At 39.6% G+C, this 27,837-nt stretch overlaps 5 protein-coding genes across 6 annotated transcripts; 3 read left to right on the top strand and 2 right to left on the bottom strand.

The window, feature by feature from the left end:
• Window positions 1-440: 440 nt before the first annotated feature.
• On the top strand, window positions 441-10,939 carry gys1 (glycogen synthase 1 (muscle)). The gene is made up of 16 exons (XM_008416584.3): window positions 441-599; window positions 2,368-2,486; window positions 2,599-2,780; window positions 4,429-4,620; window positions 5,998-6,183; window positions 6,341-6,485; window positions 6,582-6,699; window positions 7,137-7,257; window positions 7,334-7,440; window positions 7,523-7,582; window positions 7,876-8,068; window positions 8,810-8,936; window positions 9,020-9,115; window positions 9,204-9,367; window positions 9,446-9,526; window positions 9,774-10,939. The coding sequence occupies exons 2-16, from the start codon at window positions 2,369-2,371 to the stop codon at window positions 10,011-10,013; spliced, it is 2,130 nt and encodes a 709-aa protein (XP_008414806.2). The 5' UTR covers window positions 441-599; window position 2,368; the 3' UTR covers window positions 10,014-10,939.
• aspdh (aspartate dehydrogenase domain containing) lies at window positions 10,929-15,605 on the bottom strand. 2 transcript variants are annotated; one of them, XM_008416582.2, is made up of 8 exons: window positions 15,374-15,605; window positions 15,202-15,259; window positions 14,975-15,119; window positions 13,216-13,300; window positions 12,749-12,898; window positions 12,305-12,528; window positions 12,079-12,218; window positions 10,929-11,175 (listed from the first exon to the last, which is right to left on the bottom strand). In XM_008416582.2, exons 1-8 carry the CDS (start codon window positions 15,497-15,499, stop codon window positions 11,138-11,140), a joined length of 966 nt encoding a protein of 321 aa, XP_008414804.1. In that variant the 5' UTR covers window positions 15,500-15,605; the 3' UTR covers window positions 10,929-11,137. The 2 variants fall into 2 exon arrangements, with proteins under 2 accessions (XP_008414804.1, XP_008414805.2); XM_008416583.2 differs by having other exon boundaries at window positions 12,749-12,856; window positions 15,374-15,490.
• An 18-nt stretch (window positions 15,606-15,623) lies between these two features.
• On the top strand, window positions 15,624-17,950 carry tmem86b (transmembrane protein 86B). The gene is made up of 3 exons (XM_008416581.2): window positions 15,624-16,147; window positions 16,294-16,537; window positions 16,663-17,950. Exons 1-3 carry the CDS (start codon window positions 16,097-16,099, stop codon window positions 17,121-17,123), a joined length of 756 nt encoding a protein of 251 aa, XP_008414803.1. The 5' UTR covers window positions 15,624-16,096; the 3' UTR covers window positions 17,124-17,950.
• Window positions 17,951-18,123: 173 nt separating this feature from the next.
• Window positions 18,124-21,440, bottom strand: hspbp1 (HSPA (heat shock 70kDa) binding protein, cytoplasmic cochaperone 1). The gene is made up of 8 exons (XM_008416585.3): window positions 21,286-21,440; window positions 20,811-20,941; window positions 20,302-20,518; window positions 19,996-20,220; window positions 19,725-19,880; window positions 19,054-19,150; window positions 18,806-18,917; window positions 18,124-18,403 (listed from the first exon to the last, which is right to left on the bottom strand). Exons 2-8 carry the CDS (start codon window positions 20,928-20,930, stop codon window positions 18,323-18,325), a joined length of 1,008 nt encoding a protein of 335 aa, XP_008414807.1. The 5' UTR covers window positions 20,931-20,941; window positions 21,286-21,440; the 3' UTR covers window positions 18,124-18,322.
• Window positions 21,441-22,059: 619 nt separating this feature from the next.
• tufm (Tu translation elongation factor, mitochondrial) lies at window positions 22,060-26,726 on the top strand. Its single transcript, XM_008416586.2, has 10 exons — window positions 22,060-22,139; window positions 23,378-23,424; window positions 23,510-23,648; window positions 23,736-23,902; window positions 24,083-24,352; window positions 24,475-24,607; window positions 24,712-24,816; window positions 25,370-25,521; window positions 26,085-26,204; window positions 26,305-26,726. Exons 1-10 carry the CDS (start codon window positions 22,103-22,105, stop codon window positions 26,473-26,475), a joined length of 1,341 nt encoding a protein of 446 aa, XP_008414808.1. The 5' UTR covers window positions 22,060-22,102; the 3' UTR covers window positions 26,476-26,726.
• Window positions 26,727-27,837: the final 1,111 nt, after the last annotated feature.

Here is a 27,837-nt window from a genome sequence, read left to right as displayed (position 1 = left end):
CAGCCATGCAGCTTTAGGCGGGGAGTCTTTTTACCCATGTTAACATTCAGCACATTGTAGGACAGGTAAACATAAACAAGGCAACAAACAACATGAGTAAATTAATACATATGATTTAATATAAAAAAAAACATATATTCCATAAGTCTATTACAATGGTTACATTCAAGCAAAAAGTTCATTTCTGACTATTTGCACTAAGCTATGCTGTTAAATTTCTGCCTAAATTTAGAACGATAACCGTTTAAATAAATAAAAAAAGCTAAACCGCGTTAATTTTTCTCACCCAATCACGTGCCTCTAAGGAAAAAATAATCCAATCATCTTCTCGTCATATGGGGAGGCGGAGAAAGTGACGAAAACCCAACCAATAGGCGTTAAGCTCATGAATAATGCGTCAGCAGGGATTCCGCATTCAGCCCTCCTTCTCTAGATCTTCCCAGCGTTTTGCAGCAAACCAATGTGAGTCGGTGACATTTAACCAAAGCCGCCGCCCCCTTTTTCCCTCACTAGCCTACACTGTTTTCCTCGTTTACGGAGTGACCGCGACAGCTGCCAATGTTTAGTTCGTCTTCGTGAAGTTGGGACACAACCGAAGGGTGAGTCGACCTTTGTATTTTGTGTTCCGCGGTTGTTGACGAGCTTATGAGGGAGGACACTGTCGGACTCGGCCTCTCAGTGAGCTTTGCTGTAGGTGCTTCATGTCACGTTCACCAACTCATTAAAGGAGCTCATGCATTCGCACATCGGCATGCTGTGCAAACTGCGAGCTCTGCTCGCGAATTTAAAGCGCATTTTAGGGAGTTATTTCCACAACAGTCAATTTAAGTTCGCACGGGCCTTCTGGAAAATTACCACACTTACCATGAAGTTGCACACGTCTCGGCGAGGCCATACAAGCATAAAGCTATGCTCCATAAACTGGTTACTTGTTGAACAAATACGACTCTATCCATCAGAAATCATCTGTAAGAAGTGGCTATCTATAGGGAGTCTGAGGGGTCTCCAAGTTCAGCTTCAGCATGTGGTGTTTACTCTCAAAATACCTTCAGTAAAGTTGGCCTATTCCTTTCCTACTTTACTTGTATCTAATTTTCCTTTCATAAAGTCTCAAAATTCAGTGAGGAATGTTGCTCTACATATAGTATAGGTTAATCTAGGACATTGCACATCAGATTGTAAAGGTCCCCTACAGCTGCTTTGTTGGTGGTCTTCTCTGTTTAGGCCTAAGGTCAGTCTGTGTCTATGTAGATACAGTTCAGGACATCCTTTCCACAGTCTGCATGATATTTTTATGTGCACAAAAATAATGGAAATGGGACTATACATAGCTGTGGGTAAAACAACTCCCGAGGTTGGGGGAAAAACCCTCCCCCACCATGCTGCATGTTCCTGTGGACATGGGCCCATGTTTGTAGTTTTCTGTGTCTCAGCTGCATGTAATTACAACATTTCATAGGGAGAACATCAGATCGTGCCAATATAAGAGCCACTTGATCATGTTTGTACTTGATCACCTATGCCTCTTTTGCAACCTCGTCCTGTCTTGCACAGTAAAGGACAATAAGTTGTAATTTCACTCATTCACTCAAGCAGGAAGAATCCACTTGTCTGAATCATGCCTTGCTCTAGAGAAGCTTGGTGTTGTGAAATGTAAAGCTAAAATTGTAGCATTGCAAATCAAATGTTCAGATTATTGAAAATAATGCAAGTGTGCAATATTTATTTCCCTCGTATGTACAAAAAAGACAGAGGTGGTAAAATTTGAGTTAATTATAAATGCTATTAAAAGGAGATGTAAATTAATATTAGTAAACAAACCAGTTCTTTTTTTTTTATAGTTGGATACTTCTCAGTGCCTTACCATAAGTTTCTGTCGAAAACAGAAACCATAGGTAAACATGTTACTTCTGGTATCACGTATTCTAGAAGTGTCACTTCTTAACAATTCTGGTTAAGAAGGGACCAAAAAAAAACAAAGAAAAGAAAAAAAGTGTGTGTTCAAATTATGATTCAGAAAAATGAGTCAAATATGTGACGTTTATTCTGTGAAAGGATTGAGAAAAGTGGGGTTTACATCACAGTTAGCTAGTGTCGTACTTGGCCAAGAGGAAGTTGACAGCTTTTCACATAATGTGTTATAGTAGAAGTTAAAGCTTGTGCTCCAGCAAAGGGCAGCTTGATTCAAACTAAACTGAAATGGTAAATATAAAGTCTAACAAATGAAGTTGAAACATTTCATGTCTCGTGTCTCAAATGTTTTTTTTTTTTCCCCCTTATGATTTCAAAATGCCACCTGTGGGACTGCCTGACAGTCACGTTTTGTGTATACATAGTAGTAAAGAGTGTGTTTCTATATTTACCCAGCATGCCACTGGCTCGCAGCCTGTCTGTCACGTCCCTATCAGGACTTGACGAGTGGGACGAGGAGTTTGATTTGGAGGATGCTGTACTTTTTGAAATTGCATGGGAGGTAGCCAACAAAGGTAAGTTTCCATGTGTTCTCCTGCCTTAAAATCTAAAATTCAGACTTAAATTATTTATTTAGTAGGAAAACTTTGACTCTGGCTTGACTGATTTTGTCTGGCTTGCTTTAAGTTGGAGGGATTTACACAGTCATACAGACCAAAGCCCGTATGACTGCGGAGGAATGGGGGGAGAACTATTTCCTGGTGGGTCCCTACGTGGAGAGCAACGTGCGCACCCAAGTGGAGCTGATCGAGCCAACCAATCCTGTGCTGAAGCGGACCATTGATAAAATGAACGCCAGTGGCTGTAAGGTACTATCATACGTACTAGACACACATACATTCCTCGCATGGATAAGCATTTTTGCTTGCAGTGACTATAAATAAATGAGAAATTTGATTATATTCTTTGAAAGTGGTCAATGAAACGTGATCAGACCCCCCTCTTTAATTCGGGTCACTCCCTGTCTGCAAAGTCTAGTGTTGCTGACGACAACTCGAAAGCTGGTGACATTTCCCTACAAAGGTTAGGAGCTGTATCGGTGTCCCACTCGCTTTCCCACAGATGCTTTCCAGAAATAGAAGACTGATTGGGATAGTTTTAAGGTTTTCTGCTGTGTCACTCAAAGCTCGCTGTGGTATTGGGTGTCAAAGCTAGAAGCTGCGGCCGGGCTATTTTTAAAGAATGAGTGCAGCCGATTCAACAAAGCCTGTAAAATGTTCACCTAGACTCATGCATCAGAGCATAATAAAACGGATTAAACTGAATGAATTAATTGTTGTTTCAGTCATTTATAGATCTGAATAACTACTCAGATAGGCTAAGGTAAAGCTAAAAGCAAAAATTTTTTTCATTGTGATTTAATATTAACAATAACAACTAAAATATAGTCAACCAGAGACAATTTACAGTTGGAAAGAATGAAAGAAAATATAATGCCTAACAAAAGTATTCACTAATACAGAGCATTTTTCTTTACCAAAAACTATATGCCATATATTAACAGATATTTTGGTGATGTATCTACACAAAATAGTGCAAAGCAGTGAAGTTAGAAAATATGTGGCTCTCAAAATAAAAATAAGAATATAGAGGTATAAATTTTTAATCACTCCTCCCTTTTTTGTAGGATATGTTGCACATCTAGAGGCTGATCATTTTACTCATTCTTTGTTACAAAATACATAGACAGTTACAAATTTAGCCTTCTATCACCTGAACACCATTTCCAGGAATAATGCCTGAGCGAGATCTAGAGAAACTCATCCATGCATCTATCTTTAGTCGCATTGATTACTGCAACAATGTCCTCACAGGTCCGCCTAAAAAAATCAACCTGCAGCTGATCCAGAATGCTGCTGCTTGCATTCTCACTAAATCCAGGAAGATAGAGCACATAACTCCAGTTCTAAAATCTGGCTCTTTGTACCTCAGAAAATAGACTTTAAAATACACCACAATACATTAAAGCTCTGCTGTTTTAGGAAACTTCCAGACCTCTCAGGTTTTCTGTTTCTGGCCTGCTCTGCATCCCCAGAACCAGAGCCAAACATGAAGAAGTAGCATGCAGCTTCTATGCTTCCAGAAAACTGCAAAACAGCTGAAACACTGAGTTCCTTTAACACTAGACTAAAAACTCAACTGTTCAGAGTAGCTTTTGAACCATAATCAATGAAACATTAACCAACATTTTGATGTGTATTGATGATTTTGATTATGGCACTCGCCAAACTGTAATGTTTGTTTCTGATTTTCTCAATTGTTGACCATCTGGTATCTTTTATGACTTTGTATTTTTGGGGTTTTAATGATGTAAAGTACTTTAAGCTGCCTTGTTGCCGAAATGTGCAATACAAAAATAAACTGGATTGACTGATATTCTAGGATCTGTACTTCACCAGTCAATGTGTTGCTGCACATTATTTTTAACCTTCAAACTTAACCTGTATATTTTCGCAGATTTACTTTGGCCGGTGGCTTATTGAAGGCAGTCCATACGTCGTTCTGATTGATGTCGCCTTCACCGCCTGGTCTCTGGACCGCTGGAAGAGCGAGCTGTGGGACCTCTGTGCCATCGGCGTGCCTTGGTTCGACCGCGAGGCCAACGATGCCGTTCTGTTTGGCTTCCTCACCGCCTGGCTCTTGGGAGAGGTCAGCGGCAGGTTTTGAGTGTGTGTACTGTGAAAGTTTGATAAGAAAGTCAGTTTTTTTCTTTTTTATTGTATTTACTTAAATCGGTGAAAGGTAAAATACCAGGAGGAGACATGAAGAAAAAGATGAATTGTGATTTTATGATTTTGTGTGGTGGGGAAAAAAAGGGGGCAAAAATAAAATGGAAAACTGGGAAGAGAAGTGAAATTGCTTCAAAACTATTAGATAAAGTCTGTAGTTTATAAACTGCAAACAAGTTTATATTTGTTAAATTACGAATAGCATAAAAGTTTCAAAGTAACCATACATGAAATCTGATAGAAAGTTCTTAAAAGATAATTAGAATAAAAATGTTGCTTTTTGATTTATTTTGAACCTTGAAAGTCTGAGATGATTTAAATTAGTGACATATTAAATGTAGAAGAAATATCATTGCAGAAAATCAGAGCGTAGACCTACAGCTCGGTATAGTAACATTTATTATGGTTGTTGGAAGCTGAACCTGAATATTCACTTCAAAAAGAAGAGGGGAAAACCTGGTAGATGTTTGGGTTTAACATTCATTAACGCAATAACCAACACCCCATGCTTTTAATGACTTCAAAGAGTCGTGGTTAGTTTACAATCCTCAATATGTGGTTCAAATGACAAAATCTATAAATGCACTGTCTCCTATGCACATGACAATCAGCAGATGCCTTTGCTCTCCATCCGTGGAAAGCCAATCTAGCTTTCCTTTTAAAAATCCCAGTTAGAAATGTGCAAATATCTAAATAATGTCTCAAGCATTTTTGTGAATAAGTTCCTTTGAGGTAAAATGCTTCTTTTCACCAAAGAATTAAAGATGTTTAAAGAAAGAGGGATTCAAAGTTTTCTGAAAAGAACATGTGTTGTCAACCTCACTGGTAATGAGGTTAAGGCTTTGGATTGTTTTGTAGCCAAATAGTTGAGGGAACATCTGATTTGAAAAGGAAACACAAGTAGGAAGTAAAGGTGATACAGACTGACTTCTGCTATAGCTCGTAACTTAACAGCAAATGATCTAAAGAAGTGTGAACGTCATGGGCTCTGAAAACCAAAGGTGTGTGTGTGTAGTAATTACACACATTTACTTGAATAAAAATTTACTTTTAGGAGCAGCTTTACTACATTGTACTGTTTCTTGAGTAATATTATGAAGTATCATTATTTGAGTAAAACTTCTGGCCATTCTGTGCACTTTAAGTAACTTCACTGACTGAAGAACAAACTTTGGACTTTACTTTTTCCTAATTTTTGGCTTCTCTACCCACCTCTGCTGAAAATGCACATACAAATATGCATAAACTATCTGCTGATGCTTGCATGCCATTCAAGTTGTGTTCCCTTATATTGCAGTATGCGGCTCAGTCTGAGGATCCTCCACACATTGTAGCCCAGTTCCATGAGTGGCTGGCAGGTCTGGGCCTGGTGCTGTGCAGACAAAGACAGCTTCCTGTTGCAACTATTTTCACCACCCATGCTACGCTGCTGGGTCGCTACCTGTGTGCCGGAAATGTGGACTTCTACAACAACCTGGCAGAGGTACATCTTTGTTACATTTTCTATTCCAACATTTAACAAGGAAAGAAATGTCATTTTTTTATATAAAAGAGACAGGAAAATAAAAGGCTGATTGTTTTAGTGCTACTGATTTTAAGAGTCTGCAAAAGCGGTTTACACGATGTTCTGCTCTGATCAGTTCAATGTGGATAAAGAAGCCGGAGATCGGCAAATTTACCATCGCTACTGTCTGGAGCGGGCAGCTGCACACTGCGCTCACGTCTTCACCACTGTGTCACAAATTACGGCCATCGAGGCCGAGTTCCTGCTCAAGAGGAAACCCGGTATGTCGAGTTGGACTCGGCTGTCAGAAAAAGGAAAATTAACACCTCACTGATTATGGATGAAATGTGCTTATGGTTCTTCGTGTTTGTCCTCAGACATCATCACTCCAAATGGCCTCAATGTGAAGAAGTTCTCTGCTATGCATGAGTTTCAAAACCTCCATGCTCAGAGCAAGAATCGTATTCAGGAGTTTGTCAGGGGTCACTTCTATGGGTCAGTCCTGACAACATGACACCGCAGGACAGTGGACAGTCTGAACACTGCAAAAACACCAAATCTTACCAAGTATTGGTCTAGTTTTTAGTGAAAATATCTCAGTCTACTTTAAATAAAACAAAACTAATTTGCAAGTAACTTTTTAGTAAGATCTCAGAGCTTGTTTAAAGTAACTAATTCCTTAATATTGAGAAAATTGTACTAGTTCCAATGGCAGATTATTTCCCTTGTAACATGGAGAATGTCTTGTTATAAGTGAAATAATAAGGTTGATGAAAAGTTACTTGTAAGCTAGTTTTGTCTTATTTCAAATGGACTAGGCTATTTGTGCTAAAAACTCGTTTTGCAGTGAATTCGTTCAGTCTGTTACTGCCGCGTTAAAGATTTTGAATGCTAAAAATTGAAAAATAATCTCTGTTTGTGTTTACCATCAGGAACCTTGACTTCAACCTGGACAAGTGTCTGTTCCTCTTCATAGCAGGAAGGTATGAATTCTCCAACAAAGGAGCCGACATCTTCCTCGAGGCTTTAGCCAGACTCAACTATCTACTGAGAGTAAGTGAAGTGGTTCTGCTGAACGTGATGAACCTCAGGTGTGAAGTACTGAACCGTATTCTTTGCTCTTCCTCAGGTTAACCACAGCGATGTGACCGTTATAGCTTTCTTCATCATGCCAGCTCGGACCAACAACTTTAACGTGGAGACGCTGAAGGGCCAAGCAGTGCGAAAGCAGCTATGGTGATTATGAATGTTTAATATCTGCCTTTCCTACTTCCATTTATGTGACTAAAGATATTTCCATTTCTGTCTCTCCTTGCAGGGATACAGCCCAGACTGTGAAGGAGCGCTTTGGAAAGAAACTTTATGAATCACTCCTAGTGTAAGTTCACCACGTTTAAGGCACCACTATGTTCAGCGACAGAACGCACTTCTTATTAAAAAAACACGGAGTATATAAATAACTCATCTATTTTATTAGATCCAGCTTCAGAGGATCTTGGAGAAATTATCATATTCCATTTTTTTTTTTACATTACAACCACAAATCTCTGGCTTTTAGAAAAACGGTGTCAAGACGAAAGCCATAAGATCTCACAGCAGACATGTGGAAGAACGTGCTCCGGTCAGATCGGACCAAAGCTAAAAACAATTTTGTTCCTACGTGTTTTTCAGTGGTCAGCTGCCAGATGTGTCGAAGATGCTGGACAAAGAAGACTTCACCATCATGAAGCGTGCCATCTTTGCGACTCAGAGGCAGTGCCAGCCTCCAGTCTGCACCCACAACATGCTGGAGGACAGCAGCGACCCCATCCTTAACTGCGTCCGCCGCATCGGCCTTTTCAACAGCTCTGCTGACCGAGTCAAGGTAAGAGACGAAACAGGAGGCTCACCCTATTTATCAGTTGTGCACTATACTTCATTTATTGGATATACATTAAAACATTTATATGGAAAAGCACTGCTTAACTTAAATTGCCTGGAGGCAGCGAGCGTCATCATACTTCCACATGAAGACACAGATTATCTTTTGATTCTTGGACAAATTAGGCGTCTGTTCAGCGTTGTATCTGAGAAATCAGAAACGGGCCATGATTGGCCACCAGACATCGCAGCTTCTCCATTTCAACTGCCCAGAAAAGGCAGGATCACCATGACAACCATGGACATTGTTTCTAAGGTGTGTCCCCCCCCAAGAGGACAAAGTTAAAACTACAGTAAAGCTCACTGATACTCTTCAAAATAACATGTTCATGTTGGTGAGTGTGATGGGGTGAAAGTGGTTGTAGTGAAAAAGGTGTTGAGTGGTCCGTATTGATGGCAATAGTCGGTCCATTTATCAGTCCTAGCAGACTTTAAACCCACTAGTTGGGTATGTTTGGTAGAGAAAAGCATGGTTGCGTTTTTCTTATGTGTTTTTTTACACACAAGAAATTTTGTGTGAAAACAATACAAATTATTGTGCGTGCTTGATAATTATGATCAAGCTCTCACTGTAACTTTTTAGGTGCCTTGCGTTGTAAACTAGGACTAGTTTTCTTCTTAGGTTGCTGTGAGAAAACTTGAAGTCACTTGTTCTGGTACTGAAAAGCTTGTCCTCCCTCCTCAGATCATCTTCCACCCAGAGTTCCTTTCATCCACGTCTCCTCTGCTTCCCATGGATTACGAGGAGTTTGTCAGAGGCTGCCACCTTGGTGTCTTCCCTTCTTACTATGAGCCTTGGGGTTATACACCAGGTATGACACATGGATGCTGATATCTTGGATATGCTTACTGTGTTATACTTGACTCACTTTGTAATACTTCCTTCATTTGACAGCTGAGTGCACAGTGATGGGTATTCCATCCATATCCACTAATCTGTCAGGCTTCGGGTGTTTCATGGAGGAACACATAGCAGACCCTTCAGCGTACGGTGTGTGTCTTTACTCACTTTCTTTAGTTTCTCAAAAGTTATCGACACATTGATTAGAAAGATCACATTTCTCATTATTATCCAACAGGTATTTACATCCTTGACCGGCGCTACAAGGGTGTCGACGAGTCGTGCAACCAGCTCACTTCCTTCCTTTTCCAGTTCTGCAAACAGAGCCGACGCCAGCGGATCATCCAGAGGAATCGCACAGAGCGCCTGAGTGACCTCCTGGACTGGAGATACCTCGGCAGAGTATGGACACAAATCCTGAATGTAATCTTTTAGCCGCTAACTTTAAAGTGACATTTTTGCCCTTCTCTTCCGCTTCAGTATTATATAGCTGCTCGTCATATGGCCTTGGCTAAAGCCTTCCCAGACACCTATGTATATGACCCTCAGGAGCCCTCCTCGGTAAGATTATGTGACATTTTGACTGAAGAATTGTTAAAAACACTTTACAGCCCTCTGTTAAAATGCCAGGATTTTATAATGTAAACAAAAGACACCAAAAATAAATAGAAAGTAGTTTGTTACCCTCTTTCAAATGAGTTGTACGTGTGTCATGCTGAGGGTGGAAAAAGTTCTGGGAATGATTATTTTAGTCCTGTTTGTTTTTTTAATTCACAGTTTTTAAAAGTGATTCTGCTTCATTCCTTAGGCTTCAGGTTTCCGCTACCCCCGACCAGCCTCTGTGCCTCCATCTCCGGCTCTGTCCCGTCACTCCTCCCCGCACCACAGCGAGGCCGAAGACAACGACGAGGACGAGCGTTACGACGAGGAGCTTGAGGCCGAAAAGGACCGCGTGAACATCCGCCAGCCCTATACCATACCGGTTAAAGGCAAAGCCGTCCTCGGAGGCAACGGGAGCGGCGAGGACGAGGCGAGCGAGAAAAACTGAGGCGCACACACTCGTATGCATTATAATACATGCTGAACCTCACTAGTGAAACCTTTTTTTGTTTCTGTTACAATCATTAGTCATCCTTGCACTACAAACTTGACAAATGGGTGCAGCTGTGTTCATGTGTGTGATTACTTTAGTCGTGGCTTTCTGTGAAAAAAGAAAATGCATCACTTGTCTGTGTCTTCCCAACCAATGCGTACCTCAGAACCTTAAAACTGTCAGCCAGTTTTTGGTATCGTCTCAAGCACACCAGCACTGCAACCAGTCGTAGGCCGAAAACATAGAAACAGGAACTAGTGAATTAAAATTACCCTGTTTTGTGAATAATTTAGATATAAAGCATTAATAAAGTAACAGAGGGGTTTTATTCTAGATTCTAGGATCAAAATGAGGAGAAATAAAATGGCATAAGCCTCCATCTTTTTACAAACTTGTCATTTGTCTTCATTCAAAGCAAAACTTGCTTCTTTTTTTCCAGCTTTTTTTGCAAATGCCTTTTTACAGCAAAATGTCACAGATTGGAAAAAGATGGAGCACATACATGCCCAGTAATAAGTAGCAGTAGATATAAGAATACAAAACCTCTCCTTGAGCTTAGCATCATGTGTTTTTTTCCATCTTTTTTTTTTTTGCCTTATTGTATCAGTTTTCTAATAATTAGGGATACTGATCAGCCACATGTCACATCCATTTACCTGTCAACATATGCACTTGTGTGGAGGTAGTTTATCTTGTTCAACAAAGTACTTATTTGTGAAAGAGGAAAGAAGGGAAGAAGAATTGAACTCTGTGTGGGAATCAAGATGAATGTCGGATGTTGGTTTTACCAGATGTGTCCCGTCACTGTCTCTCCTCAGTATGAGTTATATTGTTTGCTCCAGTAAAATAAAATTGAAAGCTCTATATCTGTTAGTATTTTACACATGATTTCTGTCTTTTGTTTTATTCCGAGCATTCAATTCATTGAAACACATTGAAAGGTCGTCAAGTTTACAAAGCCAAGTGATGCACTAATGTAGAGATCCACCATACATGCAGTGTATCCATCCTGAGCTCTTTAATTTATCTGGACTTTGGTCGGGGATCTTCCTCCCACATTGCAGGTAATCCTCCCTGGTTCAGCACAAGTAAACTCTGCCACCGTGACCTCTGCAAACTGAGAAGAACAAAAAGTTGGACTCGTTTTTATCAAAGAAACGTTTTAAATTTAATTGAAGCCTGAAGAACATGGAGCGGTTTTATGTATTTTTTTCTGTTCCTTGCAAAACTACCGTACTCACATCCCTGGCACTAGGGCTGCAACTAACAATTATTTTTTTTATTAATGTATCAATTATTCTGACGATTAATTGATTGGTACATTCAACAGATTTTTTTAATTTATCCACTTAAATCTTTTGTATGCAATATGAAATGCAGAAAAAGATGCAAATAAGCCATTTCATTTTGTTTTAAAATGAGAAACTAAACTAAAGTGCAATAAAATGTCATTCCTGTAGTGAATTTCAACCAGGTGAATAGAAAAAAAAGCCACTTAAGGAGTTTTGGGAAAAAATATATTTACAGATTGGTGTTTTTATCCTAAATGTTTATTTTCAGCATTTTACCTCTTTTTAAGACTGTTGAGTTAATGATTAATCGATTACTAAATTAGTTGATTATTTCAATAGATTCATTATTATTAATACATTTAATCATTTTATACATACTTGGAACATTATAACATTTTCTTGCATTCATAATCTTATGTGATAGAACACAAACTAGAGCATAACTGTAAGGCTGATGGAAAATGATGCATAGTTTTCCAAAAGTATCTCAACTAGAAATCTGAAAAGTGTCGCTATCATTTGAATCCCCCTGCCTCTATTCTGATACCTACAAATACCATAGACTGCAACAAATTGACCTCAGAAGTTGCCTGATTAATAAAAACAGACATTAATTGTAAAGACATTGAAAACCATCCATCATGTTCCCTCCATGTCGAAACGATGAGCTACTTTGTCTTGGTCTATCACATGAAATATAAAACTGAGTGAAACCACCTGGGACTCACTGAGTAAGCTGTTCCAGAAGGAGTTGTATGTTGCGCTGCCAGTCACGGCGCCGAGTTTGGCTGGATTCCTCCTCACTGTGTGCACTGAGAACCCATCAGGCCCCGTCACCTCCACCTCCACCACATGAAAGTCTTTCAGCCTGAGGCGAGCAAGACATAAAGCCCGATTGTTCAGACAGAAACGATCAGCCGTGCTGGTTTTGATTTGTAAGGTAGAAAGACCCACGCTGTGTCTGACACGATCTCTCCCTGAACACCTGTAAAGCCGAGCTTTCCTGCCGCCACGGCTGCTGCCGCCATGGTGTTGACGTTGTTGGGAGCGAGAGGACACAGATCTGCCACTGAGCCTCGTAACAAAACCCGCCTGCCCTCTCCTTCTGTCCAGTCACTGAGGACGTCTCCTGTCAGTCGAAAGCACGACGGATGCTTGGACATTCTTATGAACAAAGCCTGAAGAGATTCCATACATTTCTCAGAAACATTTGTAGTTAGGATGGGGGGAAAACAGAAACTGCTGCTAATATTCTTATGTAAGTCTTACAAAAACACAATTAACTCCATATGGTTTGAGTTTTGTTAAGCATAACAGGACTGAGCACAGTTAAGACATTAAAATAAGCAGCTTTCTTTGGCAGTTTATTAAATCTTAACATTGCAGGCGTAGGCATACCTTTAATGTCCCACTATCGTTCATTCTTTGGATGTCCTGGCCTCCCCATAATGCACCACTGGGGACATAAAGCGTCCTGCCATGTTGTAGAGATGCCTGCCGCAGTTTCTGGTTCAGATCAGGATCAGAAAGGGCAGAAGGAGAGCCCACCTAAAATGTTTAACATGTTGTGTAGTTTATTGTATATTAATACAGAGTTTATAGTCAAGTGGAAAGATTATGCATTTCCCTCTTGCTTACAAAAACTGAGCCCTATTATATTTTTCAATTGGCTAATCATCCATCTTATTAACATTGTTTTAAAAATGCAGTTGGCAAGGTATAAATAAGCAGCTTACAAACATCCTTGTAGCCGAGATTTGTTTCTTTGTAGTCTTTTAATTAGAAAAGCAATACAAAACTCCAGACACCAGCAAGTAATATGTAAGCTAAATTTGTATTTTATTTATTAATGAAAATAATCTCACCATGAAGTGAGCCTCAGAGAGAAATTTGAGTCCAAAATCCCTCACAATCTGTGGATGACACACCTCTACAATCACATCACACCGCCTGTAAAACCACCAGCAAAACAACTGTCTTGATTATATTTCTAATATAATCAAGATTGTGCTGTATAAAAGTATTCGTACACCTTGAACTTGTTCACATTTTGACACGCTACGACCACAAACGTAAATAAATTTTGGGGAGATTTCATATCATAGATTAAGTAATTGGTTTTAAAACATTTAACAAATACAAGTCTAAAAGGTATGATTTGCGTGTTCACACAAAACTTCCATGCATCCATTTTCTTCACAGCCTTGTCCCTCAGTGGGGTCGGGAGGGTTGCTGGTGCCTATCTCCAGCTAACGTCCCGGGCGAGAAGCGGGGTACACAAAACTTTGAGATAGTAAATTGGTTCCTCTTTCATGTCTCATCCAACTTCATACATTTGATATTTTTGTAATTTTTCGTAGCAAAATACTTCAAGTTCCATCAATCTGAATGAAACCAATAATCTGTTGAGATAAATTTTCAGAAACTGCTACAGTTTCTCAGTCAGAATGAGGTTTGAAGTTTGACTTAGTAGTTCACAGGAATATGCATCCATCTAAACCAGTCCTTTACATCAAGTTTTCTTCCTGGACTACCTTGTCTTTAGCACCATCCATCTTCCCATTAACTCTGACTTGCATTCCCACAGCATAATCCTGCCACCATCATGTTTCACTTGGTGGATATTAATGTGGTAAGTTGTTGTGTGTTTTGTTTTGCATGTAGGTCAAATAGTACAACAATAATCTGATCTAGCTGCAGCACCTTCTTCCTCATATCTCACTGTGTCTTCTACTGCTGCAACTGCAACTTTTGACAGATTGTAGCACATCAGAAACGCTGATGCAATATTAGCAAAGAATAGCTTCATTAGCCTAAATATACATGTTTGTTGGCAGAAAAAAAACGTAATAATCATAGCATTCATGAATTTACTTGTCATTTACCCAAATGAAAAGTAAATGAACAGCGGAAGCAATATGTGAATCTGACAGCAAACAATTCTTATCGATTAAATACTGATATTAATATAAATATAAGAACATTTTCAGTATATGGATAAAATGTCGTTCTTAATTTGTTTTGACTAAGGCGAACTTCCTGTTTGAGTTGTGATGCTTTTATCTTGAAGGACCCACTTCCGGTCTAACTGTTAGCTCAAAGATAGCTTAATGGCAATTAAAAGACAAGTTTTAACAATGCATCCTATTATTAGCAGCCTCTTTGATTGAGGCACAAGGTATGTTCCGATGTAAATAAGTGCATGTTTTAAATATTGTGTGACTTATATTGAACTTTTAAGTCAAGATGAATTAGTGGTATTTTAATACAAGTCTATAAAAAAGGCCAAATCAAATAAGCAAGAAAACGGAATCACTGAAAACATACTGGTTTCTCACGGGTGTGACTGCTCACTGACCAGATAAGGCTCCAGGATTAACTAAGCCTGGTTGTTAGGCTTAGGTTGTTAGGCTGGTTGTTAGGCGCTGCATAGGATAAATCACCATGGTAACTCGTGTGCCACTGCTTTTGTAAAACCGAATCGAGGCTAGCCAGGATATCCGGAAAATCCCGGCTTAATCCTGGCTATCCTGGTTTTGTAAAACAACCCTCTGCTGTTTTCCCCTGTTTTTCTAAACGTTTTTTTTTTTCACTTGGTGATAGTGCGCATGCGTGCATTTAAACCTCTTTGCGAAGGACGACAGGTCTTGAAGTATCAGTTCAGCAGGGACTGAACCCACGAGCTTGCTGGGATTCCGGTTCCAGACAAAACCCAGAACCAAACCAAGACCAGCTCCAGCTTCAAGGAGTTTGTTCACCAGGAACTGCCCTAAAACGCATACACATCCAACCACATGCCGTCAGACAAACAATAGTAAGTCCTCCAAAGAGTGTAACTATGGGCTTCATACCTAGGTGTCCATATCCTACAACTCCAACTCTCAGAGTGTTAGAATTAGTGGCCATAATCTGTGCAGATGACAGAAGAAGAACAAAAATCCAAACTGTAATAACAATTACATATGCTCATGTCCATTTTAACCTGAAGCTCTAACATCATTGCTGTTTTCTGGTCTCCTTTACCTGATTTCTGTATGCCTCTCCACAGCTTTGTCTCCTCTGAAGAGCAATGTCCAGCCACAACTCAAAACAAGGAATCATGGGAAAACTAAGGACAAAGTTTGACTCTGAGCAGCTGCAGTTAATCATTGTTTGCCTTGGACAGTATTAGACAAGAGTGCTCTTCCTATAAGTACTTGGATTTCAGTTTCAGATCCATAATCCAGGTTACAGGGACAATAAAAACTGCAGTGAAGACAGAAGGTTACTGAATTTCTTAGAATGCGAGGGGCATTAGAGGTCATGGACTTCTGTCACCCTTCGCATTATTCAAACGGATTCTGAAGCAAAAAGCCAAATTTCTAAATGACATCAATGATCGCTCTTCAGTTTTACCCAATTAAACTTTTTGACCATACTGCACATATAGATTCTCTGCTATAACGCGCAGTTTGACTTTGCCCCCTATTTGCTCATGTCATCAAAATATTACCGCCGGAAAGGTGAAAGGTCAGCTGTTTGTCCATGAAAACTTTAAACGAGGAGAACATTGATTATCAGAGAGCAATCGGACCGGAAGGACCGGTCTAAAGTACGTGTTCGTGGAAGTCCAGCGGACTGAGAGGAACGGCGCAGATTCAAGGCGAGGGACACAGGGAACATCTGAGGACTGCATGCTGGTGTCATTTAATGCAGATTATTATTCATTAGTGAACGAAAAGAGAAAACTCAGCTAACAGGGTGAAAATGGACATTCTTGAGACTGATGCCTATGACAAGCGCCGAAGGAGAAACATGGTATTCTTTTACCCTGATATTTTTATTTTTTTTGGAATTTTAATACTTTTGTAAAAAAAAAAAAAAAAAAAAGAATTAAGCTGACTAAAGTGCAATGCGTAAGAAAAACGTGACAAATATTGCTGTTATTTGTCTGTCTTTTCCAGTCTTGTGCCCTTCTTCTCTCCCTTTTGCCCTTCTTTTTGTCCTCGGCTTTATACTTCTACCTTTGGGCTCCTGATCTGGTCCCATCAGTAGTGTCCGCAGGGGTCAAAGCGGCCCCGACTCTGCTGCTGGCCATGGTGGTCCTGAGCTGGAACGGAGGGCAGAGTGTCCTGGGTGTGGCAGGGGGGCTGATCTTCTCTGCTGTTGGGGACTGCTGCTTGGTGTGGCCTGAGCTTTTCATCCACGGTAAGGGTCTTCAAGTTAAATCCAAATTAGTAGCACAATTCCCTCAATTGTTAAAAGATACATTTTGTTTAACCATGAGCAGATTGTTTTTGTTTCTAATGTTACAAATCAACCGTCTGTCTCAGGAATGGGTGCCTTCGCTTTGGCTCATCTGCTCTATTCCGTCACCTTCCTGTCCAGTCGTTATGCAACATATTCCTCCTCCTCCTCCTCGTCTTTGAACCGCTTTCTGCATCTGGTCGTCGTAATCGTGGGAGGAGCTTTCTACATCTACCTTTTTCCGTTCCTGCAGAAGGCACCAAACTCTGACCTACTGACTCCTGGCGTAGGGATCTACTTCGTCCTAATCACCGTGATGGCTGCATTAGCCATCCGGACGGGCCACGTAGCTACGTTATTGGGGAGTTTGATCTTCATGGTGTCTGATGCTTCCCTGGCTCTGCAGGTCTTCAAAGTTTTCCCACCAATAGAGCATGGTCATATTGTTGTCATGGTGACTTATTATTTGGCGCAGCTGCTGATAGCTGTGGGTGATGTAAAAGCAGCGGAGAACAAGGATGACTTTTCAAAGTGGAAGCGGTCCTAAACCGGATCTCTGAGGTGCTCCTAACATTAGAAGAGCATCTTCCATGCAAAGATGGTGTAGTTTGTTAATTAAGTCAACTTAGTGCAAAATAAGCTTGGGACAAGACAGGGGCACTAGGTTTTTAGATTTCAGTGCTGATATTCACATTTATGTTTAAAGCGACTGAGGATAGAAGAGTGGAGCATTTCTGGTGGTTTACTAAAATATTCACACTCCTTGAATTTCTTTGTATTCCGTTAAATGAAAATCACAAACTTCAATGTATTTTGTTTGGATTCAGTGGAAATGTTTGCCCATTCTTCATTGCAAAATAATTCAAATCTTAACTGGATTTACTTTTGCAACTTTGACTAGGCCATTCTAATACATGGACATGCTTTCTGAAGTTCACTGAAGTTCTAGCTGTTGTGTTATTCTTTAATTTACCCCGACATAATATCCAGTTTCTCCACAGTATGATGCTTTCGGTGTGAGAGTATAGTGTTAGTTTCACAACGCTCACTGCATTTTAGATCTAAGGCAAACAGTCATTTTTGGTTCCTATTTTTATTTGTGTAAAAAAAAAAAATACTGTATATTTTTTCTTCTCTTTCGTACGTTAAGGTGAAAAACATTGAGGTTTCTGGTTGACAAATGTGGAACAGTTCAAGAGGGTTGAATACTTTTGTAAGCCACTGTGCATTCTGGGATTTAGTGGAATATATTTTTTTTACATGAAATTCATGTTAATGTATAGATTGTACATGTGATGCCATAATACAAACTGCCCATTGAATGTGTATGAACAGCAGTATTTTATTTACAATAAATCTTTCCAATGTCCACAACTGTGAGAATTTTTTATAAAAAGTTTGATTAAAAATAATTCTTAACTCCTAACTTTATATTAATAAAATGTTTGTGCAGAAAAATCACATTTGTACATACACCAAAAATATAAAAATACTTATTATGGGCAACTTGTGTTGCATAAAAGAACAAACATAGAGAGGTGAAAGCGAAGAGTTGAAGAGAAGCTTTATACAGAACAACTATTTACACGGTAAAAATCCAACATGTACATGCAAAACATCAACATCAGCTGTCGTAACAGACAAAAAATGTTGCTCCACATCCACGATTCGGCCCATGAATGTTCCGTTATATTTTTCTTTTCATACAGAAGCAAAAACAGGCAAGGTTTAAAAATATAAATTGCCTCAGCGATCCATCCCAATGTCTTCTGTCTGCTGCCCGTTGAAGCACAAAACTCTCAAACGCTCACAGAAGTCAAGTTCCTCCTGTTGGTGCAAGATACAGGAAGACTTTAAATGACGAAGTTTTAAAAGTAATCTGTGACTTTGAAATGTTGAAGTTTTTTTTTATTCTATAATGTCTGACTTTGATTTTAGTTTCATCAAACCAAAGAAACATCTTGTATACATTTGCTCTATTTCCCTACATGATTTGTGGCAACTTCTTAGAGCTTTCTTCTTCTTAAGACTATATTTGTAGTATGCATAACTAATAGTCACCCAGACAACAGAGTCTGGATTTAAATGCAAAATCTGAAAACTATTTTCCTTCAACTGTACAATTATGCATTCATCACATAAATCACAATAAAATATACTGAAGTTTCCGGTATGTGACAAAATGGGAAAAGTAGGATACTTTTCCCCATGATAGAAGTTTTTATTTACCTGACTTTCTTCTTTTCCTTGGAGCTCTTTGGTTCGCTGCTTGAGGAATTCCTCCAAACCCAAAGCCGGGTTCCTGCAGTCTTCCAGGCCTTGTTGAAAGCCCTCAACCAAACTAGACAAGCAGCAATCAAGGTCGGACATCAGTATCTACTATTCACTTTAACGTTATTCATTTACATACTCCTGCTGGGGAGCAAACTGCTTCCGTCTACTGCTGACAATGAGCATTAAGTCAAAGTGTTTCTTACCAGCAGAGAGCACCAAGCACGTGCTCGTGGAAAGGCGAATGCGGTGAGCGGAGAACAGAAACCAGCTGCTGCACCATCCCCATCGACACAACCGTTTCTGTTGGAGGCCAAGTTAAAGAGCATTAACACACTTGATGAATCAGTGTTAAACTTGAAAATAAAGTGAATAATCCCACAAGTATAGAAGTAAAATATGTGGAATATTTGGTTCTATTAACTATGAAATGGAAAAAGACAGAGAAAAACTTATTTAAAAAATAACTACTTAGTGTTTTGCCTAACATTTGCTATTTTATGAAGATTTCAATCTATCAGAAAAATGTTGCTGTATTATTTTAGGGTCCATTTAAAGAACCATAAATGGCAGTTTAAATGATTTCATAATGTATCATAGCCCAGGAAATGTTAAATAATTCAATCAATACAGTAGACAATGCATATTTTAAAATATAATCACTTTGGATTTAAGTTACATTTAAATAATTTTTTTCTGTATTTCTTAAATTACTGATACATTTGTAGAAATATTGATAGATTTTTTTAAATTAGTGTGCTTATTATATATATTTAAATATTTATCAGAGAAATTACAACAAATTAATTCCTAAAACTGTAACAGAAACGATTAAAAGACAACATCAGCATTAGTGTGGCGCGTCTCTCCTTCACACCTTTGTGTTCCGGGTTAGAGGTCAGCAGGTTGAGCAGAAGGAAAGCAGACTTGGTCCGGACTTTCTCGTTTTCAGACTGCATACCCCTCATCAGCACCGAGAAACCATCGTGAGAGACGAACGCCTGCAGTCCGGCTTCCTGCTCTCGGACCAAACCTACAGAGGAGACGGAAAAGAGATCAGTAAACAGAGCTCTGCATCTCCCGGGTACCATTACCTCCAGAGATGGCTCATAAATGTGGCATCAGGGTGTAAAGCCTCAGGGACTCACATGAAACGGCGTACAGGGCTTTCACCCTGACGGTGGGATTGGGGTCTGAATCCGTCAGCTGCAGCAGCTTTGGCAGCACGTCAGCTTTAAGCAGGTATTCCTGGACCTGGGGCATATTCTGAGCACAGGAGGCGAGGAGCTGGGCGGCCCGCCACCTCAGCCCGCTCTGGACGTGACAAAGATACCTGGAGACACACAGCTCCAGGCCACCAAGTGTCATCAGATCTGGAAAGAGCATGAAAACGGTGAAATAAGTATATTTAACTGGCTTCCATGTGATAGCAAACTATTCCAGCTTTCACAAACCTCTGGCATTGTCCAGATTCTCACACAACTCAGACAGCATCTCAAAGGCCATTTCTCGCTCATCTTCCTCATCCTCTTCCCTCTCTTCTTCACCATTTTGCTCCTTTTCGTTTGGCTCTTCTCTCTGCAGGACAGCCAGGCTCTGCTTCATCTGCTCCACTTCATCCATCTGACCTTTGCAGATATCTGACAGAGCCTCTCTCAGCCAGGTCTTCCTCTGAAGGGAGGGACGTTCAGTCAACATGGATTTTTAAAAATCAGAACTATTAACTATAGTCTGTTTCACTGGTACTCTGCACTTTTCATTGATGTTTGTTTATTCTCAAGTTCATACTCAACATGGCATGTGTTACAAAAGTTAAGCTACATAATGACTCATTTAGGAGTCATGGCTACGACCCTAACTCATAATTTTGGTTTTACCTTACTGATGATACCTTCCCTATTGCTTCAAGTCAAAAATATACAACTGTATTCTTCATCAAGGTATTAAAAGCTGTAGTGCCTACCTCCTCTGACATTGGCTCTGAAGGGACTGGACCCTCAGCAGCTGACCCTGCCTCCACTGCCAGCTGCAGGACCCCTTGAAGGTTCTGGGGGTACCTCCTGTCTTGTCTGTTGTCTGACATGACTTACACACCTGCACAAAGAAACAAAACATGTCAAAAAGACACATTTGACACAGGACAATTACTCTCTCTCTCTCTCTCTCTATATATATATATATATGTGTGTGTGTGTGTGTGTGTGTGTGTGTGTGTGTGTGTGTGTGTGTGTGTAAGAAGAAAACCAGGACAGTTTTAAACTGAGAGATGTTATTTACAAGGAGTAAAGGAGTAATTCTGACAAGGAAAATACCTAACAAGGTAAATTTGTATGATAGGTTATGATATGATCATAAAGATCCTATCAACAAATTAGGAACAAAGTTGGATTCTCATTTCGCTATTTTAAAATGGGTAGAAATACGCATCATGAACTTACCTTTGTGGAGTTCTGATGTACCGCGACAAACTGTGCTTCTCTAAATAGCAGGAGATGAGCGTGTCTCCTGCTATAAACACAGACATGTGAAAGAGCTAGAACATTCTAGCTAGTTGAGCTCACGAGTGGGCCGCCATGCTTTACCGTAAAACAAAACACAATGGGTAAGCAAGATTTGCGAGTTGTGCTCTTCGGTCATTTTCGGTCATAAGACTGAGCCCACTTCAAAACAGGTTATGTATCTGCTTGTTTTATTCATTTTAGATTGTTTATTTATTCATAATTATAAGATACAACCCAATATTTAAAAGCTGCAAAAATGAGGTTAGCCATATTAGCGTACTTAAGGTAAGTGAGTCAGCGGAACTTCCAAAGAGTAACGTTGAAGCTTAAAGTAAATTCTCCTCCTTTAACCATGGCTGGAATATTATATTATATTATATTATATTATATTATATTATATTATATTATATTATATTATATTATATTATATTATATTATATGTGTAATTATTTATTACATTTTAAGTATGCTAAATCATTACTAAAAAAACAAAAAATGCGTAATGTGTGAACCTTACGAATATGTTTGATTTCAATAAAGTTCGGAATGCAGTGACATCTGAATTTAAAATCATTCGACGATTTACTACTACATAAATACACAGTCAAGTAAATTATTACGATTAAATAAATAAAGCATAGTAAAATCAGGAAAATTAAGATACTGGTAACGTATACTCGCCACGACAACTTTGCGTGGGGTCAGTGTATCCTCTTGATATTGCCATAATCTTTGGTTTGTCTAACTGTCCAAGATGGCGGCGCTTGTGGGGCTGCGTGCCTGTTTCTCTGGTAAAAATATTAGTTTCTTAGTGTGTTTTGTGATTTCTTTTGATTGCATTAAAGCTATTTAAGCCACAGAACCACTATTTACTGAGGATAAATGTAAGCAATTAAATGTAGGAGGTGATGCTGTCTCTTCCGATAGCACAGCAAGGTCACGTTACCACGGTGAGGGTTAGCTTAGCTAACGATATGATATAATGCGGATAAAGTCTGAGACAAAGAAGTGCCTTTAAAAAGTCCTAAAAATAGACATCTTGGTACAAAAACATGCACTTTATCTGAAGAATAACGTCGTGTAGTGATCATAGTTGGTTCAGGTGGCTTGTTCGTTTGTTAGGTGCTGCAGGGCTTCCTGAAGCTTGATGAAAAGCTAAACTCTAATCCTGCGAAGTTGATCACCTAACATTTAGATTGTTGGTGTAGTTCAGTCAAAAGTTACGACGATACAGTCATTTTGCTTAATGCTTAGAAATTCTGAGGTGCAACAGCATTGAATACGCAACAACAAAACAGGCAACTATTACACAAGTGGCGAAAATGAGCACACTGGTTTATTTGCGTGGAAATTAGTCTGGTGTCGTGTTCGAGACTTAAAGTGGACACATCAGATTAATAACAATGTTTTAAAGCATAAATGTAATCTCTTGTAGATTTGAATGATCCACAGCCTTTATTACTGTGGCCTATTAAGATCAGAGGTGTGCTAAACAAGATTATGCATAATTTCTTTGAAAAATAATAATAAAATAGCTTCCAAATTAAAGTAAATGTTATTTTTCCACATATCACACAAAATTTTCATCTTTTTTTCACCTGAACATTAGGCATGTAGTTTGGGCTTCATTACATTCATACATTCATACAAAAACCTGATACAGAAATATACACCATGATCTAATAAATGTTTAAACAAAAATACATCGGTTATTTATACCACATATTATTAAATTGGTACACAGAGGCAACAAAAAGCTCAAATTAACTTTTTATTAAAATTAAAGTCCTTCTTGCTCAGATTATCGTTGATCAACAGATACCCCAAAGAAATTGCCTGGAGAAAATTGTGAAAATAAAATTATGTATTTTAATATTTTTCTCATAACATAAATAAATAACGAAATGGTGAAAACAGAAAACAAAAAGCCATGTTTTCAGCTGGGAAAAAAAACCCTAGCTTTACAAACTACAGCAATAATCTAAAACAAATGTAACATTTTAACACATTTGTTATCTTCCGCCCTCAGCCCTACAGCTTTCTTTGCCGAGCCTTCTGCACAGCTCCTTCAAACTCGTAAGAAACCAGACGGATTGTCACTTTGGGGCCCGGTCAGTTCAGATTTTAGCGTCTGAGTCCTGGTTTGTCTTTTTCCCTGCAGTGCGCTGTGCCTCTGAGTCGGCGGACCTTCGCTGTCGAGGCCAAGAAGACGTACACCAGAGAGAAGCCTCACGTGAACATAGGTACCATCGGCCACGTCGATCACGGCAAAACCACCCTCACCGCAGCCATCACAAAAGGTAGAATCCCTTCGGATTAAAACCCGTGACATCCAGTAAGTCTTCCCTTATTATTTATTTCCGTATCATCACCTCCTTTTTTGTCAGTGCTCGCTGATGCTGGTGGTACAAATTACAAAAAATACGAGGACATTGACAATGCTCCAGAGGAAAAGGCCAGAGGAATTACCATCAACGCCTCTCATGTGGAGTACACGACAGCCAACAGACATTACGCCCACACAGACTGCCCCGGCCACGCCGATTACGTCAAGGTAATCTGCTTTGCTTCTCCCCGACACGCGGCCTGACCTTTACATTTAACGTTGCTCTGACGGAAGAGTCTCTTCATCCATCTTTCCATCCCTTAATTCCGCCGTAACGAGGCAAAAGTGGCCCGAGACCAAAAAAAAAAAAAAAGTTCTGGATCCCCCTCCCCGCTCTCCGTCTTTCAGAACATGATCACGGGCGCAGCCCAGATGGACGGCTGCATCCTGGTGGTGGCGGCCACCGACGGCCAGATGCCTCAGACGCGGGAGCACCTCCTGCTGGCCAGGCAGATCGGCGTTGAGCACGTGGTGGTTTTCATCAACAAGGCCGACGCCGTGGAGGACAAGGAGATGCTGGAGCTGGTGGAGATCGAGATGCGCGAGTTGCTCACGGAGTTCGGCTACGACGGCGAGAACACTCCCATTGTGATCGGCTCTGCTCTCTGCGCCCTGGAGGTAGGCGCCGAGTTGTCTGTGGACGCACCTTGTGTTTTATCGGTTTGTTCAGTTTTGACTAAAATCATCAGCCTGACGTGACCCAGTTGTTTCGTGTTGCTGATGCTGTTGCCCCGTGTTAGAACAAGCAGCCTGAACTGGGAGAAAACGCGGTGATGAAACTGCTGGAGGTTGTGGATTCCTATGTTCCTCTGCCCAAAAGAGAGCTGGAAAAGCCTTTCCTCCTGCCCATCGAAGGGGTTTTTTCTATCCCAGGTAAGCTCCTCTCATACACTCGGGGTATGTCTTTACACATAAAGTGCAAACGTATCTGTAGTATTTAGCACACTGGATGTAATTAACACAAATCCAAACTTTAGGCAGAGGGACCGTCGTGACCGGGACGTTGGAGAGAGGCCTGATTAAGAAAGGAGACGACTGTGAGTTTATGGGTCACAACCGTTCTTTCAAGACTGTGGTTACAGGTGAGCGACTCCATCTTGTGACGCCAAATAAAATGTGTATGATGTATCGGCAGATCCAAGGGAGCTAATATGGTGGCCTTGCAACAGCATTTGCTCTTTTTTTTTTTTTTTTCTCATTTTGTCATGTAGCAACCACAAACCTCGATTGTATTTTATAGTTAAAATCTGAAAGGTGTGGCATGCATTTCTAATCAGGACTATTCACTCAGATGAATGGAGTCTGGCACATACTACTCAGGAGGAAGCTGATGATAAACGCATGTCATTTTCATTTGTATAAAATTAAAAAAAAATGTTGAGAATCATGCAAACATTTTCCATCCACTCAATAGATTATGCAGTACTTTATGTTGACCTTTCATAAAATCCCAATAAAAGAAAGAAAGAAATAAATGACGTTTGTGCTTTGTAATGGGACAAAATGTGAGAACAGTTCGAGGGGCGCATGCTTGTTTTACGATGTCGAAGCACCCGGCCTGCTGCAACATGTGGGCTTTTACACAAAAACTTCTTCAACATGATGAGTGAAGCTGTCTGCTGGTCTTGGGTTCAGGTATCGAGATGTTCCACAAGTCTCTGGACCGGGCTGAGGCCGGCGATAACCTGGGCGCTCTGGTTCGAGGCCTAAAGAGGGAAGACGTGAGGAGAGGGATGGTGATGTGTAAGCCAGGGTCCATCATGCCTCACCAGAAGGTCAAAGCACAGGTGTGTCTCTTTAAATAATCACTTACTAATGATGTATAATTCTGATTTTTTTTTAAGTCCTTTCTAATTCATTCCTGGTGCACACACTCACCCTGGAGAGGTTAAAAGGTCAAGACCGCAAAGTTGGCAAAGTTGTTTTATGATGAAATCAAAGCGCCACAGTTTGACCTAAAATCTCCCCTCAGATCATTCCTTTAATTATACTTGCACTCAACGTCATATTCTAACGCATACATGCGTTAACTTTTTCCTGCAACACTTCACTTTACTTATTAATTTAATATAATTTAAAGTTTTTTTAAGATGTTTTCTGAGCTAAATTTGCTTGTTCTGCTGTTTTTGTCCCCCCTCTGATTACTCAAAAACCACATCTGTATTGTAAAGCCTTTGTAGGTTTCAGCAGAAGTCAAACTTTTGGATTCAATTAACGCCAAGCAGCGTATGCGACTGAAGATCTTCCTTCTCCAAAATATTTCATTAACGAATCTTTATTTTTAGTTTGCGTCAGTTTGAAACGAGGGTTATTAGCTAACACGATTCACAGCGTGTCTAATGTTTTCCAGGTTTATATTCTGAGTAAGGAGGAGGGAGGCCGACACAAGCCGATCGTCACCAACTTCATGCCCATCATGTTTTCCCTCACCTGGGACATGGCCTGTAGGATCGTTCTACCTGCAGACAAGGTGAGCATCTTCCAGGGTTGTTGTCTCAATTCGACCAGGTCGAGAGTCTAAGTTGCAAGTCGGGTTGTTGCCGGACGATGACTGTGTCGCTCTGTTTAAGGAAATGGTGATGCCAGGAGAGGACATGTTGTTGAATCTGACGCTTCGCCAGCCCATGGTGCTGGAGAAAGGCCAGAGGTTCACTCTGAGAGACGGAAACAAAACCATCGGTACCGGCCTGGTCACAGAAATCCTGACCATGACAGACGAAGATCAGTTCAACTGGGGTTGAAGGGGAAAATCCGCAGAGATGGCTGGGCGGGGGCACGGAGGGATCTGTTCGTGGGACGGCTGGGAGTTTGTCGAGTCAGATAAATTTATTCAACAGACACACAGAAAACTGAAATAAAAGCTGAGATAACACAGAAAAAAACGCAAGCATGTGTTAAGCAGTTCCTCTCAACCAAAATACCTATAATGTGCAACTTAGACTGTATTGGTCAAAATGGTCATTTGTGTAATAAAATGTATTTAATAATAAAACTGCCTTGTTTGTTTTGTGGTGCTTGGTATCACCAGCTGAATGTGTTCCTGTAAAGTTTAATGTCTCAAACCTGGAATGAAATTATTATTAATTTGTGCTAAATCCTGAAAAATATTGCATATCTAACAAGTCTTGCGGCGAAATTGAGATTGTGTAGCGTACAGCTGTGCATGCTGTTTTATTATTGTACCACAAGAGGGCAGCAGATGTGCCTGAAACAGTTTCTATCCTAGTTTTTAGAATAGAAATATCCTTTATTGTTCTGTCGGAGAATTTCATGTGTACTAGCAGCATAGTGAGAAGCAAATCGAAGAATGTAGGTGATCACGAAGCTAAAAATATAAAAAGATCTAAAAAATATTGAAAGAAGAGACTGCAATGCAGGGGCAAATTTACAGCGGAAGAAAATACTGTTCAGTTATAAATAGCTCCGATTAAAATAAAAGTAAAAGAAAAAGACACGTTTAAGGAAAAGAAAAAGCAAAATAGAGATTTTTGCTTTTAATTTTTATTTTCTATGTCAGTTTTGGATCTTCATAGTTGAGAGCATAGGAAAGTTATTTTTACACGTTTTAATTTACTTTTTTAGATTTGCCTAAAATTTCAGAATATTCCTAATCTTGTTTCACTTCTGAAATATTGAAAACACAAACACAATCTGAAATATAAATGTGCAGGTTTTATACTTTTTTCTTTTTTTTCAAAAGATGCCACTCACCAACACCTCAAAGCTTCAATAAATTAACTGTAAAGTCAAATTAAAATTATTTTAAAAACAAAAACGTGAGAAGCAGAAACACCTTTGAATGCAACAAAAAAATGCAAATTTGCATAAATTTGAAAATTATTAGTCGTTAATGTTATATTAGTGAAAATATTTATAGTTTTAATACATTTATTCATTCTTATAGCATTCAGCAGGCCCAGAAGTGAAAGCAGTAAAATACTAATTCGATAATATTAAAACATTTAGTACATGAATTAGAGCATATATTAAGCATACACTTCAGTAAATCCACATATTTGTGTTGAAAACTATCCTTTTTTTATTGGTCTCATGTAATATTTTAATCTTAAATGTCATGTTCTCATAAACTGTTAGTGGAAAGT

The sequence above is a fragment of the Poecilia reticulata genome, chromosome 8 (assembly GCF_904066995.2).
Source record: "Poecilia reticulata chromosome 8, P_reticulata-male-v2, whole genome shotgun sequence".
Classification (NCBI taxonomy): domain Eukaryota; kingdom Metazoa; phylum Chordata; class Actinopteri; order Cyprinodontiformes; family Poeciliidae; genus Poecilia; species Poecilia reticulata.
This window is presented reverse-complemented; position numbering and strand designations above follow the sequence as displayed.

Excerpts from the sequence above, each read along its gene's own strand:
- gys1 (XM_008416584.3), top strand. The coding sequence starts at position 2,369 with ATGCCACTGGCTCGCAGCCTGTCTGTCACGTCCCTATCAGGACTTGAC. Across the intron at positions 2,781-4,428 it reads TGAACGCCAGTGGCTGTAAG|ATTTACTTTGGCCGGTGGCT; the intron begins GTACTATCATAC and ends ATATTTTCGCAG. Across the intron at positions 7,441-7,522 it reads GCAGTGCGAAAGCAGCTATG|GGATACAGCCCAGACTGTGA; the intron begins GTGATTATGAAT and ends CTCTCCTTGCAG.
- aspdh (XM_008416582.2), bottom strand. The coding sequence starts at position 15,499 with ATGATTAACTGCAGCTGCTCAGAGTCAAACTTTGTCCTTAGTTTTCCC. Across the intron at positions 13,301-14,974 it reads CTGTCGTCCTTCGCAAAGAG|GCGGTGTGATGTGATTGTAG; the intron begins GTTTAAATGCAC and ends GTGGTTTTACAG. Across the intron at positions 12,899-13,215 it reads TCTCTGAGGCTCACTTCATG|GTGGGCTCTCCTTCTGCCCT; the intron begins GTGAGATTATTT and ends TAAACATTTTAG.
- tmem86b (XM_008416581.2), top strand. The coding sequence starts at position 16,097 with ATGGACATTCTTGAGACTGATGCCTATGACAAGCGCCGAAGGAGAAAC. Across the intron at positions 16,148-16,293 it reads AGCGCCGAAGGAGAAACATG|TCTTGTGCCCTTCTTCTCTC; the intron begins GTATTCTTTTAC and ends TGTCTTTTCCAG. Across the intron at positions 16,538-16,662 it reads GCCTGAGCTTTTCATCCACG|GAATGGGTGCCTTCGCTTTG; the intron begins GTAAGGGTCTTC and ends CGTCTGTCTCAG.
- hspbp1 (XM_008416585.3), bottom strand. The coding sequence starts at position 20,930 with ATGTCAGACAACAGACAAGACAGGAGGTACCCCCAGAACCTTCAAGGG. Across the intron at positions 19,881-19,995 it reads AGCCCTGTACGCCGTTTCAT|GTTTGGTCCGAGAGCAGGAA; the intron begins GTGAGTCCCTGA and ends TCTCCTCTGTAG. Across the intron at positions 18,918-19,053 it reads GTGCTTGGTGCTCTCTGCTG|TTTGGTTGAGGGCTTTCAAC; the intron begins GTAAGAAACACT and ends CTGCTTGTCTAG.
- tufm (XM_008416586.2), top strand. The coding sequence starts at position 22,103 with ATGGCGGCGCTTGTGGGGCTGCGTGCCTGTTTCTCTG. Across the intron at positions 23,425-23,509 it reads TGCACAGCTCCTTCAAACTC|TGCGCTGTGCCTCTGAGTCG; the intron begins GTAAGAAACCAG and ends TTTTCCCTGCAG. Across the intron at positions 24,353-24,474 it reads CTGCTCTCTGCGCCCTGGAG|AACAAGCAGCCTGAACTGGG; the intron begins GTAGGCGCCGAG and ends GCCCCGTGTTAG.